Consider the following 16,804-nt stretch of genomic DNA (forward strand, 5'->3'; position numbering starts at 1 on the left):
ATGCCTTTCCTTATGTACCCACGTCTTGGGGTGACGTCTAGCGCCATCTACCGACAGACTATTACATCTTGTAACGGCACTGGAGTCTCAAGTTATATTGAAAATTCACCAGTAACAATGTGCTAACCCATACTAAATTGATTTTTAACAAGCAGAAACGTCTGCTAACGATTCTAAACATTTCTATATTAAAGGAAAAAATGGAAAAATTTACGCTTCCGGCGGGACTTGAACCCGCATCATTTGCAATCCGTGCAAGGCTCTTAACCAATTGAGCTACGGAAGCCACGCCGGACATCGCAAATCTTTCCATGCCTTTCCTTATGTACCCACGTCTTGGGGTGACGTCTAGCGCCATCTACCGACAGACTATTACATCTTGTTGGATTGCAAATGATGCGGGTTCAAGTCCCGCCGGAAGCGTAAATTTTTCCATTTTTTCCTTTAATATAAAAAAGCATGTATAAAACGTAGAGATTCAATGCTCTTTGATGCAAGTACCCATCAAGTACCAAACAGAAAATGTCGACGCGAGCAGTGAAAGCCCTGGGGCCGATTTCTCGAAGCTACAAGTTACAATTTACAAGTGGTAGTCAATGTCTAACGCCGTGTCTTGCGTGGGCGACGGTCGCGCGATCGGCGCCGTCGCGTCTCATACTTCCATATCGATAAGGTTTGATTTCGTATGCGTCGCATCGCCGTCGCGCGACCATCGCGCGACCGTCGCCCACGCAAGCCACGGCGTAATATGACAAATTCAAAAGAGACTTCCGCTTGTAACTTTCAGTTTTGAGAAATGGGCCCCTGGATGCAAGGAAATACTGAACAGTGAAATATATTCTTTGCACCAAACTCTCCTATTCGGACGCACAATTATGTACGTAACTCCAAGGAGTTAAGTAGGGCGCGAAGTCGTAGGGTTGCTCTAATAAATACAGTTAGAACAATCCGGTAGAATATCTCGCGGGCTTGATACTGTCGCGAAACGTCCTTTTCATTATTTAATTTTATAATTTACTCGAATTTTCTATATTATCAATCGTTATGGGGCTTGATATAAATTTAATTTATACATTGTTAAATTCTATTACCCTTACTACTTATATGCATACTCAATGAAACACTGTTTAAATAAGTTAAATTTATTATTATGTAACGATATAAATTATGCATAAGCAAATTAAATTATTAAAATACTGCAACATTAACAAGGAATGTTATTAAGCACGATTACACATCAGTCTTAAAGTTATAATAATCCTAATTATGTTTTCTAATATTCGAATAACACCCTCTACGACTTGGAAATCTGTTCAAAATCAGCTAGATTCTTGCTTGTACAATAAATACCTATGACATTCTGTTTTTATCTTGAGAATCTGGATTCTAAGTACTATTAAATAGTATATTCTAATAAATGTACCGAACAGAATTATATAGTAGGGAATCTACAACTATAGTGTACATTTAATTTTAAAAAAATTACATTTACTCTAGAACGTATTACCAATTTCATTTAGCGTGCCATACATGGATTTCTGAACGAGTAATTCTCTTTTGGCACGTGTATCGAACGACGTTTTTCAGACATAGGCTTGCCACAGACAGGTGCTATGGAGTGGGGGGTAGCTTTCACAGGGTAGTTGCGTCCTTCTTAGAAAACCGAGTACAGCGCACCCACGTCCTGAACTCCAAGTCCAGCTTGGAGACGGTGGGCGAATGTGCCGTGCCCCAAGGATCCATGATTGGTAACTACTTGTTTTTATTGCTCGTCAACGACATAACCGCTGCTAGCTCAGATGCGGAATACGTAATTTACGCGGACGACACTTGTATTATAGTCAGCGATAACAATACTGAAAAACTTAAGCTTAAACTCACTCATGTAATGACCCAGATAGCAAAGTGGTTCCGTGCCAATGGTATGGTCCTTAATTTGGATAAAACCAACTTAATCCATTTCCAACTAAGAAAGTCCCAGACGGAGTTAAAAATTAATATTGTTAACGCTCAAATACCACAAGTTGAGCAAACTAAATACTTAGGCTTCATCATTGACTCGGGTCTAACGTGGTCAGCTCACATAGACATGGCTTGTGATAAATTGGCTTCAGCTGCCTTTGCATTGTCAAGACTGGCCCCAACACTTTCAGACGAAAATATGAAAAAATCATATTACGGATACTTTCATTCGATCCTAACCTATGGTGCTGACCTCTGGGCGACAGCGGCCGATCGTGAGCGAGTGTTCAAACTTCAGAAGCGCGCAATACGAATAATCGCGAGGAAACCATACGACCACTCGGCACACGAATTATTCGTAAATCTTAAAATTCTAACATTGCCTAGTGTCTTCATTTTAGAAGCATGTAAGTATGTTAGAAATAATATAGGCTCGTATAAAACCCGTGAGCAGCAGTCAGGCAGAAGCACGCGCGGTGGAAGTCTTCTTCTGATCCCGCCACATAATACCGCCAAAGCCAAGAAATCAGTCAGTGTGTTGGGGGCTAAATTATTCAACGCATTACCTATCGCAATCAGAAGTGCACCCAGCGACGTCACATTTTCCAACAAACTTAAGACACTATTACTAAATATGGCCTGTTATACCATCGATGAATTTCTCGATAAGGTGTCATCGACCCACACACAAACATTGTAAAAAAAAAAAAATGTATTTAATTCGTATTTTAATATATTATTAATTAATACTTTAATGCATTTAACGCATATGTAAAATTGATTCGTATTTGAAAGCATTTAACGCATTTTCTAATGTATTCAGTGAATACGATGTATTATATAACCATTTAATTGAACTACCTATTGTTATTATTTTTATTGATATTTGACACAATGAAATGTAATGTAACCACTGACATGTAATTTACTTTTACCAATAAAAAATATGAATATGAATATGAATAGTCTTAAAAATTCATAATCTTAAAAAAAATTGTATGCGAATTGACACTGACAGATCTGTCAGTCAGTTTGAACATGTAATAAGGCATAATACTTATAACACTACATGTCAGTTTCCATACAATTTTTTTTAAGATTATGAATTTTTAAGACTGTCTGTGGCAAGCCATACACACGATACACGGGCGGTTATAGTAACAGCTATTCTTGCATTCAAGCGGGCGGTTTAAAGAGTGACTCCAATAGTTCTGGTCAGTGAGTTCCCTCATGAACTGCAATAACTCCTTGACAAGGTTATACCTGACGAGGGTTTTGAGGATAACCGTGTAAAGCCTGACCATAAGTATATGACTATTATCAGGAGGGCGCTGTTATTCTGATGTATGGAGTGACAGTTCAGTTTAGTATGAAGAAAATAGTTCTAATGAAATTCCGCAAGATGGCGCGTAGTCATATATTTTTGGTTAGGCTTTACGTTGGTAGATAATCTATGATAGACGATAAAGGCCTGTTTAGTTTTAATACCAGTTTCGGAACGTTTCTAAATTGTTTACATGTCATGTCTCACTCGCACATCATTTTATCATATATATTTATTTCGTATGGGGAATGGGGCATGCGCAAAAGACGCTACTTATATTTGGAACTAAGTTTAAAAATTTTATGACAAGAGAAAGAAATAATGTCAGTGGAAGAAAGAAAATTGACGTCCACGGCGGTGGTGGACTGCGGATAATATTAAAGAAAATTTGTGTTTAATATACGGCGAGCGGAAAAGCCGTACCATATTACGCGGCGACCTACAACACGAAGCGCGGGTGAGTGTAGGGCTTATTTATATATATATTTCCTTTAAGTTCTCTTCATTTTTGTTTTGCACCCCGAAACGGTGAAAATCTTCCTAAGGTGCCGATTTCCGGACAGAACCAGCGCCCTTTTGTCCAAAGAACCCAAACTCACGCCAATCGGGTGGCGGGGAGGTTCTCTGGTACAGGCCATATCCCCAGACGTTAAAGGGGTGACCATCTTATACGTTTTATTGGGTCGTCGTTTAGGCAGGTGGTTTAAAGAGTGACTCCAATAGTTCTGGTTCGGTGAGTTCCCTCTTGAACTGCTGCGCTAACTCTTGGATAAGATGGCGGCGACGTACGTGCGGGGGTTGATATCTGCGGAATATTTCGTTGCGTTATTGTTATGCAAGATTGTGTCGAATTATTAACGGGGTAATATTAAAACTGGCAACCCAATCAACCCCTATGATGTTATGAGCGACATGTTAAAAGGCTACTTCGTAGTATATTTATTACAGCCGAGTTCATTAATATCTGTACATTTCTTCACCTTAACTCGTAGCAATAAGGTGAAAAAATGTACACATATTTATGAACTCCACTGTACCACAAACTATTTGCACCCAACGCAACTTTGATTGATTCTTACCCGGCAAGTAAAGGCAAGATCCTGGCTTGGATACAAAATAGCGTAAGGGCCGGTTATACCAATCCGTCTGTCAGCGTTAAAGCGTTCGTTATTTTTTTTGTATGGGAAGTTCCATAGTTGTCTGCTGCGTGACGATGATGTGTCTGTCAAATGTGGTTGATGCAACTGGCCCTAAGACAGTGGTGGATGAGAGCACACCTGGCAATCATGACTCTCAGCAACGAGGATACGCATACAAATGGATAGAAGAAGACATAATGTGTAACTCACAGGTCGGTGTTGAGTCGTATGGGCCGCGCCAGGTAGCGCGCGGCGCGGCGCAGGCACGCGGGCAGCAGCTGCGGCGACAGCAGCGCGCCGTCGCACAGCACGCCCGCCGCGCGCGGCACGGTGTGCACGCGGAGCAGACCCGAGCGCCGCGGAGACACGCAGATGCAGTGCGCCTCGTGGCGCCGCCACGGGAGGCCGGTTTCGCAATAGCGGAGCAAGTCATCTGTGGAACGGGGCAAATTTGATAAGGCAGGGTCGCCATGTAAGAGCGTTTTCACATATATCCGATGCGATATCGGATGTAGGACTGATATCTTACATATTACGCTCTAAGAGTGAAGTTCATGTGTAAATTTATTGATCGTTTTATTTGTAAACTGGTAGGCAACTATGGTCGCGCGATAAATGATAAAACATCTGGCCGTCCCTATCGCACTTACAAATAGTGCGATAGGGATGGCCTCATATTTTATCGTTTATCGCGCGACCATGCTTGCCTGCCTGGTTTTTATTTTTCTATCAAACTAGAAAAATAGCTGTAGACAATTTTGTTTCATGATTTTCTTGAGCTGACTTACCTATTGGAAGATTTAGATGATCTTCAAAATCTTCCAACCAGATAACCAGAATCTTCGTCGTGAAGTCACGATTACGTCTACCGCTTCCTGCAACATGACAATGAAAGTGTACAAAATCATACACAATTTTTTGTCAAAATTACTCATTCAATAGATGTCGACTCCAAACATCAACTTTAAAAAAATACTTTAATAATATTCCATTTGAGTATATTTTACCAGTTAGCTGAGCGCCTGGTTGCTTGTCAAGGTCTAGAGACAGTGCGCGCACTTTCTCGTTGAGACTGGAGCGGCCTCGCTCCGCCTTGTCCGATTCGCTGATGCTTCGTTCGTAAGACAGCGCGCCTGAACTGTTGCTTGAGACGTCCCAGCACGAACCTGCTGCCTTTTCTGAACTCCTGGTCGAAAAATGGCGAAATTGAGTAAAAATATAGATGTTTTTATCACGTTTATGAATTAATTGGATTTACTTAACGATTTGAAAATCTCTGATGCCGTATCGAAATTGTTGAGTCACAAACCAAAGTATCAAAATTTTACGATCAAGGTATTTCTAGGCAACAACATACAACTAGTGAATAAATTAGTCACTGTTCGCGTTTAACCCCTCGGATCTTCGCAGATTATTGCGTGGGCAACTTTCTAATCTAATCACCTGGTAGATAAGCAGTTTCCGTCGGTGTCAGATTTAGAGTCGCTCTTATCGTCCGTGTCAACAACTTCATGTCCTGACGGCACGACGAACGCGATCTCGTTGCTGGAGTCAGACCAGTATAGTACCTGCAATAATGCTTAGGGTTGGAATTCTGTACACTGAAGGTAAGTATTTGCATACAAACACGAGAAAGGATCGAATTTAAACAGGCGTGAATAGGTTTCCCGATTTAAATCATGACTAAACGCAGTAACCTTTGGAGAGTTTAGAATTTCTTAGGGTTTTGGAGAGCAGATTCTTCAAGAACTTTCTAGATAGGCTTACATACATAAATACAAATACGCCTGTATCCCATAAAGGGATAGGTAGAGCACATGAACTACTCAAGTTTCAGTGCCACTTTTGTCAAAAAGGGGTTGAAAGAAAACGAAACTAGAAACTAGATAGGCTTACACACTAACATAAGAAGCATTCCAAAACACATCGTAGGTACGACTCGCGCGAAATAAGTTACGCCGTAAAATGGTGTCAAAGTGTACCTGTTCCCTGCCGTCGTAGATGGAAGGAGTCTTGTCCTCGGACGGCGTGGGGGGAGGCGTGGACAAGTATTCCGGCTGCGCGTCGTAACTTGTGGCTACGTGGCCCGTCCAGCCTGGGTGGCCGCGGACACGGACCGGCTTGCCTAACCTGAAGGACAATTTTTTTTAAAAGTCAAGCGGGTCAGTGATATTACATCCTAGCCGAGATAAGGTTGCATACAACGCGTTGACCAGCACGTGAACTGTTAGCACGGTGCGAGCGCCACAGGCATCTACGCGACGCAGTGCTGCTAACAAACTGGGGACTGAGTCTACCATAGTCACCAGCCTCAGAACTAGGTCCTATAGACGTAAGTGTACGTACCCTCGTAGCATCTTAGCGAACGCCGCCGGCGGTGGCCTGCGCGAGTTAGCCACGATGTCAGCCGCCGTGCGCTGACCGGCTTTCGCCAGGAGCACATGAACCGTCAGCACTGTGCGTGCGCCACAGGCGTCCACGCGTCGTAGAGCTGCCGCGAAACCGGGGGCTGAGTCGTCAAGCGCCACCAAACGTGGTCCCATACCCTAGAAAAAAACTGGGTTGTTACAAGGCTTCTTGAAGTTCAGAGAACAAACTTTAAAAAAATTAAAATAAACACAATTTGAACACTAAGTAAGGTTTCATAACTCAGAAAAGGATTTATGTGTGGCCTTAGAAGAGTGTTAACGTTAACTAACGTGTTTTTGCTAGTGACTGTACAGTGTACAGAATAGAGGACTTTATACACATCATTGAAATTATATGAAGCTTTGACAAAAAGCCAACGTAAATCGGCCCAGTAGGAATGTACTACGAACTAGACAAAAGGGAAGAAGGTTGAGCAATGGAATGTCATTTCAGTATATAATCAAATTAGCTGTTATTGAATAATACCTTTCTTTCCCCGCCGATGTTGAGGTATCCGAAGTGCGACAAGAATAATCGCGCCGTCTGGAACTCCGTCACTGGCTCCGGCGGTACGCACTCTTCCGGCACCTTAATACAATTAAAACATTTTTATCATGCAAAAACGTCTGCGAGCGATACTAAATATTTTTAAAAATGGAAAAATTCACACCACCGGCAGGACTAGAACCTGCGACCAATGGCTTTGCCGGAGGCAACCTTTCACCAACTGCAACAGACCAGGGGGCCGATTTTTGAGTCTCACTGTCACTAAAATACCGGTTGAAAACGGTGAATTGCCTATTATTTTCAGTGACAATTTTCTGAATTCGAACGCCGTGAGACTCAAAAATCGGCCCCCTGCTATTTTTAGTGGTATTCGCACACATCCAGCAGGCCTCTGCACACATCATACTACTTGGGGTCGGCGCAGCATGTCTTTCTCTTCCATACATCTTTGTCACTCGTCATCTCATCATTAACTTGTTTTAGTTCCATATCATGTCTCACACAGTCCATCCACCTCTTCTTCGGTTTTCCTCTCCCGTTACTTCCACCACCTTCCACATTCATTCGTAATATCTTTCTCGTCACATGCCTTTCATCCCTCCGCATTACATGTCCACACCATGCTAGTCGATTCGCTCTTACTTTTTCAACTATCACTACTTTCAGGCTTGCTAAACACCCCGTGCTAAACAAACAACATGACTAATTACAACAGTGATACTTTTAAAAATTAGAGCGCACGAAACGAATTTATTCCGACGTATTCGTTTTGCGTTTAGCGCGCGTTCTGATCATGTATGAATGGAAATCCGTGCAAAAGTTTTCTCAAATGCGACAATAATAGGCTAGTTTCCTATACTTAAAATAAAATATCTTATGCAGTGCACGAAATAAAGCACCACATAATTAGAAGAAAAACATGGACAGTAGTTATGTTTAAACCTAATTTCTATTTAATAAATCAAAGAGAAAGATATAAAGTAAATGAATTGACCATGACGTCACTCCTCTGCAGTATTTCATAGTAATTCCATACTAGTAAATCGTTTTGACAGTTCTTAAAAAGAAGCTGATTTGACTAGTAGGAAACTAGCCTATTATGATGATGTTTGCAACGTGATATTAAAAGAGTAGGCGACTCACGGCGTCATTTTCGCTCTCCTGAATGCGTTTCTCGACAGCGGCCTGTTGTTCAAGCAGCTTGAACAGAGTGGGCGCCTCCGGATCGTTCAGCTGGCGCAACACCGCTTCCAGGCTTGGGAATGCGCTGTCTCTGCAAAAATAAATGAATCACATATACCGCGGCATTTTAAAAAGAGAATTACCAGGACACTAAGTCACGCCGCGATTGCTGCAAAAACTTTGCAAAGATCAGTGACGAACCTTATTATGATGAGACCCAGATTATCACCGAAGGAACCGTCCTGCAATAGTACATTACAACAGAGGCCGGGAAAATGAGGATTTCCGGCCAAAGGGTATATACCGTATAGGGATACGAGGCCGGGAATCCGTTTTCACGCCGAGGCATGTATAGTGCTTTTCTCAAACATACAATGAAAAAAAAATGCTCTAAAGGACAATATTTTATAAAAAAAAAGTTACTTTGCAGGCCTAGGCCTGAAAAATAATATGAAATCCCTTTACAGTCCTCTCGAGTTGTTGCGCCCAAAAAGCGATACTTCCCAGCCCATTTTAAGGAACGTAAAGACAATATTTCATTGCATGTTTGAGAAAAGACACAAAGTCCATCAACGAGTGGTGTACTGTACTCAAAAGGACATGGCGGCGGTGCGTGAAGAAGCGATCAGCGGACGGATGGAGCACGCGGTTCCTTATAGACTAACCCTAATCGAAGATAATCACTGAGGAAACCTTACTACTGCGATATAAGAACCGCTAACGAGTAGTCTACTATACTTACACAGCGCACGTTGGCAGTGCAGGCGGTAGCGGTGTGTGCTGCGCTTGCTCATCGACCGTGCGAAGCAACGCCAGTTACTAAATAAAACCTAACTATGGCGACAGAAAGGACCATCAACGAGTAGTCTACTTTACTTACACAGCGCACGGTGGCAGTGCAGGCGGTAGCGGTGTGTGCTGCGCTTGCTCATCGACCGTGCGAAGCAACACCAGTTACTAAAGAAAACCTTACTATGGCGACAGAAGGTCTACCAACGAGTAGTCTACTTTACACAGCGCACGGTGGCAGTGCAGGGGGCAGCGGTGTGTGCTGCGTTTGCTCATCGACCGTGCGAAGCAACACCTGTTACTAAAGAAAACCTAACTATGGCGACAGAAGGATCATCAATGAGTAGTCTACTTTACTTACACAGCACACGGTGGCAGTAGGCGCGCGGCGGCTCCATAATATACACGGGCCGATCGGGGTGCGCCGCGATCGCTCATAAACCACGCAAAGCACTCCAGTACTAGATAAAGTCCTACTACTGCGATATAAGGAGCACTAACGAGTAGTCCAGTACTCACACAGCGCACGGCGGCGGCGCGGGCGGTAAGGGCCGGCAGACGGGCGCGGGGCGCGGCGGCGGCTCGGTGATGTCGACGGGGCGCGCGCACGCCGCGCCGCCGCCGCGCGCGCCCGAGCGCGGCGCGCCGCGGTTGCTCATGGACCACGCGAAGCGGCCCCAGCCGCAGCGGATGATCACTGGTGGAAAATAATAAAATAACTAAGCTGACCACGATTTTGGCAGGCTAGCTAGTGCAAAGTTATTTCGAACGTTCACTTGAACTGACGGGTGAGGCTCTCAAAAAAGTTAGCTAAGTCTGATTCTAGGAACTTCAATATAGAGGTAAAATATCGAAGGTTTTCTGGTGAAACCCGATAAGTTGAGCAAACTGGTTTTTAATTATGTGCAATTTCCACAATGTTCTTATTTCAAGGACAAATTATTTCGATTTATCGGCTTTCACCAGTAAACCCTCGATATGCTATTTAAAAAAGCGATTGCTTGACTGAAATAGTTTCTTTTCAATAAAACTACTATAGGTCATTTCGTTGAGGAATTTGTCACGAAGAGTAGTAAATTTGAAAAATATATGTGAATATGGTATGGAACAAAATTACGTCGGTATCAAAATGTGATTTAATTCTTGTATCATACGCCATCAACAATAGTACATTACTACAGAGGCCGGGACAAAGGGGTTGCCGGCCGAAGACATATAGACGGCCGAGCGAAGCGAGGCCGGATAGGTCTGAGGCGGGCAACCCCATTTCCCGCCGAAGTATGTATAGTGCTTTTCTCAAACATGGTATGAAATAAATAAAGTCTACTGAAAATAGTAACTTTGGATGGCTGTATCTCCTAAACGGTGCGTCGTAGCGCAAAAATAATCGAATTTTCGTTCCCCTTTGATACTCCGTATTATAAAAAAACAAAAAGTTAAAAAAAAATTTAAAAAAAACGAAAAAAATTTTTTTTGTATGAAAACGCACCCAAAATCAAATATTGTCTAGGGCCCGTACCAGTTGCAGTTGGCACGTCTATAAAGCCCCTTATAGTTTTTTTTTTTAATTGGCTAAATACCTGGATGTTATGTCACAATTATCTGTGTTTGGAAATTAAAAAAGAAGACTTTGCCGGCCTTGGCCTGCAAGGTTTGTATGAAATTCCATTATCTATCAATCGTCCTAGCCGCACCTGCAACGTCATACTTCGCTGCCAATTATAAGGCACATAACATCAATATTTCATACCATGTTTGAGAAAAAATTAAAACACGTCTCCTCTCCGTGGATCCATACCTCTAATCACCTAAAAACTTACCGATAAGTGTAGGCTGAGGTTCCTGGCTATTCGCTAGCGGTTCCTCCAATAGCGATAGAAGGATGTTGCCATCGGCGACGTAATGGCGCAAGCGACCGTGCCCCAACGCCGATAGCCACCTTTCATCCAATCGGCACCAACCGGTGCCCGGAGATTCAGATCCCACCTAAAGAAAAGTATTTAAAATTTAATTCATTAGAAAGAAATAACATGAAGTTCAGTCTGTAAACGTCTATTCAATGTAGCTTTTCGGTTGACTAAGGAAAAATGAACGACATTGGCGTGGTCTAGGCACAAGTTACAATTAAATATAAAACGTAAGCGCTATATGAATTGTTACATAAGAGTTTACTCTTACGAATATAGTCAGATAATCTTACCTGTTCCAAAATGAGCATCAGCAATGATTCCGCGGCGTCGCGCACTCTCATGGAAACGGGCTTCAGTTCCTTCTCGTCTTTCATCTTTGGTTGCTCGCCAGATTTGCCTAAAATTATATTCCATAATCAATATTACGTAATAAATAAATTAGCAAAAGTATGAATTAGGTATATTGACCACAACTTTTGATGTCCACCCGTCGTCTTCAGTTAACCGTGATCATAATTTCATGATGCATGTAACTGCGTCGAAATATCGGGAGCTCAATAAAAATCTAAAAGATAATCACCGTCTATATCCCGGTTAATATAAGTCTAATAAAACTAACCGTGAATCATTTAAAACGCTTATAGCAAAAATATGGTTTTCAGAAATGGTATTTAAAATGACTGCAACTTGTATGGGAACTACTACAGACTACAAACCAACAGCAGTTTCCTTTCTTGGGATCACTAGGGTTTCACTTCGTCAGTATCGGCTCTAAGTTGCGGGAATGAACGCGAGAGTCTGACAGAGAGTCGGCCTGATAGTCTCTGTTAGGAGTCAGCCAGCAGCGAGGCACACTACAGACAGTACAGTCACGAGGCAGGCAGGACGCAAGTGTGCAGTACACTAGTATAGGAGACAGTACCCTGGCTCTTGGTGCCCGAGATGCCGAGCTCCACCACCTCCATGAGCGCGGCGAGGCAGTCGGGGTCGGCCAGCAGCGCGGGGCACAGCCACGAGGCGAGGCACGAGTAGGCGGCCACGACGCACGAGTGCAGGTCGCGCGAGTGCGCCGGGGGCGGCCGGCTGCATTGGATGCTGATGTAGTCGCAGATCCAGCGGACGGCGCGCTTGCGCTCTATGGCTTCTGTTGTCAAAACATGTTGACTTAGAACTACAGAAAACAAGTACGTACTATGGACATTTTCGAAAATTGGGACTGACATCGAGTTCATTTTTGTTAACAACTGTCACTAATTTTGGGTCCTGATTTCTGAAAATGCCCTCATACAAAAAATTACAAATACTGGCACGACGTATGTTTTTCTTTCTTGTTTATCAGATCACTTACCAATGACAAAATCTAGAGAGCATGAAAAGAGAAAAAATAGTGTGTATTTTCCGTAGACCATGTAACACTAACAGTACTGAGACTACTGAGTTATGTAAGAGCTTTCTCCCACTTACGTCCAATATTTGAGGGTATACGGTTTTCTGCAGATTTTTTATATGAGTGCACTATACCGTAAAAACAATTGCAATTTCTTATGTGAACATTATTATGTTCGCCTGTAGACTTGTCTACCTACTAAAACAAAATGCTACCGAAATCTAAACTCACCCGCAAAAAACTGAACGTAAGTGGTAAGGGGGCAATAGCTGAGAAGAGAGAGCAAGTAGTGGAAAATAAAAAGTTGACGTCTCACATCACTTTTTATAAGGAACGTACCTGGTTTAGCAGAGTGCAGCTTAGCCAGCCCAGAGAGCAGCTCCAACGCTGCCAGCGACACCTGCAGGTCTCCCTTCCACGAGGAGATGAGGCGGTGGCAGACTAGGTAAGTGGCTCGCACTACCAAGGCCGCACCTTATAAGTCGATAAAGAGGTGTGTCTTAATACAGGACTGAAACATATGGTGCTTCCAATTGGCTGTTATAAAATAAGGGACAGCATAAATATAGCTGGAGGTCATCCACAATGATGACGTGCAGATTTGTGAAATCTTGTGAAATTTGAGCAATTCCCGAATAGTTTGTACATTTGGATCACGTCTCCGATTTTGATAGAAATTGGTAGGCTGATAGAGTTCATGATGCTACCAGATTTTTATACATTTTCGGTAACAAATAAGGAAAGTTTCATACAAACAACCCAGGACATTTTGGGAAACCTAGTGGATCTTGCTCAGCATCATGGACTACTTATATATCAGCCTACCAATTTTTATCAAAATCGGAGACGTGATCCAAATGTACAAACTTTTCGGGAATTGCTGATTTACGAATCAAAGCGCGCGTCTCTGAGAATGACATTCTATAGGTACTAACCTATACCTACTGATAGTGTTTTATGACGTTGGTTCTATTACACTATGTTGTGTAACACTTTGCGGGGGCACCAATTAGTACACAGCATCAAACAGAGCCTTATACATATACCTACAACATTTAAGTCAATGTAAGGTGATGGTAACTATTTGAAAATCATCAGCTTATTTATTTTAAACTTTGTTGAAGGAAAAGAACGAAAATCTGAAGAAGTCAAGACATTCAACGTTTACAAAAAAGTAAACAACTGGGGTTATTATTATCTTTTATTACATATTCACTCAAGAAACACCGAATTACATTAAAACTATTGTATACTTTAACACACATTCAAATCAATCTAACTGATTAAAATACGCAGTACAATTAAGAAGATATAATAACATATGACTAACAAGCAAGCAATGATAACAACAAAAAATATACCTACACACAATGTAATGATCACGAAACAGCGTGTGACTAAACATGCACCTTGCAGTATAAAGGTGTTTTTAACGAACTTCGGCGATACCGGGTACCGTGGCCCATTTCACAAAGTTACAAATTACAAGCGAAACTTGTAATTTGTAACTTGTAGCTTCTTGAAATGGGCCCTAGGTCGGAGCGGCTAGCACAATCAACGGCGACAGTCAAATGTAAACTTTAAATCGTGCAGTATATTTAAGGTGAGTTACCAAACAGCGGCGACGCCGGGTCCAAGTTAGTGGGCGCTACTGTAGTAAACAGGGACAATTAAACATAGCCTCGTCCTGCCCAGCATATTCAGTTGGGAGTCGTTAAAATTTAAACCAAATTATTGAAATGATAGGGTAGATTTTCCTTTACATATTATTAAACATATAAACCGGGTCACTTACGTGTAAAAAGTCGGAAAACGGTCAACATGTTTCGCTCCGTAACGAGGAGCATTTTCATTGTTCTTTTTTGAGTGACCCGGTTTATATCTTTATTATGTCAGTGTCTCACGGCATTGTTATTAAAATTTTCCTTTGTTTCACGTTTTAAGTAAAAATGACAATTACCGGTATAACCTTAGTACAGATGTAGTGCGAAAAAAATTCCTTCATATACTTACGGAAGCGTACGAACGTGTCATGCTATTTCAGTGAGTGTCAGTAGAAGATGTACTGACACTGTCTGAACTAAGAGTAGCATGAGCTAGGGTTGCAAAAAAACGGTTTTTTTTCTGGCTTGAAAAAAAACATAAAAAAAACATGAAAAAAAACCGTGAAAAAAAACAGTTTTTTTTCTGGAGTATGTTTTTTTTCTAAAGTACGAAATCTCAAAATTTGAAAGTAGTTAATACTTTTATACGGTTTTTTAGACTTAATGTTAACTATTAAACGAATTTAATCAAATAACTTTAATTTCTGGTCTTATTAGTAACATTTACGAAATCTGTAGTTGGTAGTTATCACTTTTTACTGTTGGCAACACCACCGCCTCTCCATGCTACACGCAGCATCGGGGATCCCCCAATAAACGTTTGTATACTGAATGTTAATTGAATTAAAATTTACGTTATTGTTATTGAAACATGTTACAACTCACGAAAAACCGTTATTGTCGTATTATTTGTTCATCTGAAAAAAAACCATATTTAGAAAAAAAACCAAGCTGCTGGGTTTTTTTTCATGTTTTTTTTTCACAATACTGAAAAAAAACATTTGGTTTTTTTTCTATTTACAACCCTAAACATGACAAATATGAACGTTCCCGAAAATACGAAGGAAAAGCTTGTCGCACTACATCTGTGGGTATATCCAGGCTTTTTATTTATAAATTGCAAAAACTTTTAAAAATGACACTGGGCAGGACGAGGATAGAGCTTAAGTCGTGCAGTATAAAGATGTTTACCAAAGAGCGGCGATGCGGGGTCCAGGTCGGTGACGAGATCGTCTAGCGAGGGCTCCGCGCCGCCGTCGGAGCGCGCTAGTGAAATTAATGGTGATAAAGTAAAATAAAAAATAAAAAAGTGTCTCGAAGATTCCAACGATTACATACAATGTTAATAATACTGTGTCTCCACTTACTGGCAAACCATTTTGTCACAATAAATCCCTCAAAAATGACAATCAATTTCGCAGTCAATTAGAAATCTTTCTAGTTTTGTTATATCGTTATCGTTAAATATAGCTATTGTGGCAGACAATTCGCCAAAATTATCCTAAGGGACCATCCACACTCATGAGACGCATGTCGCGCGCAACGGACGTCTCCTCCACGCCGCCCGAATGTAATTAAAAAAAACGTCCCCTTAGTACATTTTGTATAGGAAGGACGTAAGACGCGCCTCCAGGCGTCGTGGCGCGCGTCGGGCGGCGTGGCGGAGACGTCCGTTGCGCGCCGCAAGACATGCGTCTCATGAGTGTGGATGGTCCCTAACACATCTTTGTTACCATAAAAATATAGATGCGTTCCGGTATTCTTGGCGCTTTTGCTCTCACAATATATTCGACGCTGACTTTACGACTCTGATAAAAAAAAACTTCAAGATACAATCAGTCGGATTCCTCGAGTCAGCACTGTATGTTCTTAGCCAGGTCTGTAGTTGGGTATGGGTAGCGAACTAAGGTACAAAACTCAGTTGCATATTGCATGGTTAGGAGAAAAATCAAAAGTAACTTTTACTTGGTATGGGTTCCATTCGTATACCTGCCTCTAAACTGGCTAAAAACATTGCTCAAATAAATAATGCACAATGGTAAAATGTTGCATTTTTTAGAGACAAGTATATCTTTCTTGATATATACTTGGATTGAAATTATAGCTTGAGGTGTCAATAGCAGAACAATGTAAGATGATAATTTAGCGTGTAAGTTTAGCTAAAAGGTAAGTAGCACTTTACGTATTTATTACGTATATTACTGATTGTGATTTATCGTAAGAGTAAATGTAAGAGCAACATAAAAATAGCGTGTGTACGTTTTTAATTTTTGATGCATTTCTCGTTGAATTTTTGATATCTTAATATCGAAATAACATTTTCAACAAACCACGTATTATAGTTTTATTTCTAATGTAATAAAAATACTAAAATTGCGACCAAATTTGCCAAAATGCCTCTGCCAATGAGGAGGCACGCTCAAAGGTTATGATAGATGGCACCACCTTATATACACAGATAAAGAATTTCATACGTGAGAGCGAGAATATGTTATTTTTTTCTCTCTCTCACATATGAATGACAGTGACATGCCTAGGCACTTGCACAGGAGCCTCCTGGCGGGATAAAATGTCAGTGAGCCTCCTCATTG

At 41.5% G+C, this 16,804-nt stretch overlaps 2 protein-coding genes across 10 annotated transcripts in view; both read right to left on the reverse strand.

The window, feature by feature from the left end:
* LOC125234127 (NAD-dependent protein deacetylase Sirt6) overlaps window positions 1–16,804 on the reverse strand; it is a 309,879-nt gene that overhangs the window by 202,721 nt on the left and 90,354 nt on the right. The gene's annotated exons all lie outside the window — the stretch shown is intronic.
* The window catches only part of LOC125234119 (ral GTPase-activating protein subunit beta), a 31,024-nt gene continuing 17,285 nt past the window's right edge, over window positions 3,066–16,804 (reverse strand). For 4 of the 7 annotated variants that reach the window (XR_007177933.1, XR_007177936.1, XR_007177932.1 and 1 more), the window contains 16 exons: window positions 15,405–15,479; window positions 12,949–13,083; window positions 12,145–12,366; window positions 11,513–11,619; window positions 11,133–11,298; window positions 9,832–10,009; window positions 8,485–8,614; window positions 7,321–7,422; window positions 6,772–6,971; window positions 6,408–6,555; window positions 5,869–5,993; window positions 5,433–5,611; window positions 5,214–5,300; window positions 4,636–4,858; window positions 3,922–4,091; window positions 3,068–3,433 (listed from right to left, as the gene is read on the reverse strand). Coding sequence is in view for 1 of the 7 variants with exons in the window: in XM_048140309.1 (XP_047996266.1) it covers window positions 3,977–4,091; window positions 4,636–4,858; window positions 5,214–5,300; window positions 5,433–5,611; window positions 5,869–5,993; window positions 6,408–6,555; window positions 6,772–6,971; window positions 7,321–7,422; window positions 8,485–8,614; window positions 9,832–10,009; window positions 11,133–11,298; window positions 11,513–11,619; window positions 12,145–12,366; window positions 12,949–13,083; window positions 15,405–15,479 (2,192 nt within the window). In the remaining 6 variants the exon portion in view is untranslated. Of the gene's footprint in view, window positions 3,434–3,920; window positions 4,092–4,635; window positions 4,859–5,213; window positions 5,301–5,432; window positions 5,612–5,868; window positions 5,994–6,407; window positions 6,556–6,771; window positions 6,972–7,320; window positions 7,423–8,484; window positions 8,615–9,831; window positions 10,010–11,132; window positions 11,299–11,512; window positions 11,620–12,144; window positions 12,367–12,948; window positions 13,084–15,404; window positions 15,480–16,804 lie in introns of those variants that run through there. The other 3 variants (XR_007177937.1, XR_007177935.1, XM_048140309.1) reach the window with 3 other exon arrangements.

This window comes from Leguminivora glycinivorella, chromosome 15 (assembly GCF_023078275.1).
Source record: "Leguminivora glycinivorella isolate SPB_JAAS2020 chromosome 15, LegGlyc_1.1, whole genome shotgun sequence".
In the NCBI taxonomy this organism is placed as follows: domain Eukaryota; kingdom Metazoa; phylum Arthropoda; class Insecta; order Lepidoptera; family Tortricidae; genus Leguminivora; species Leguminivora glycinivorella.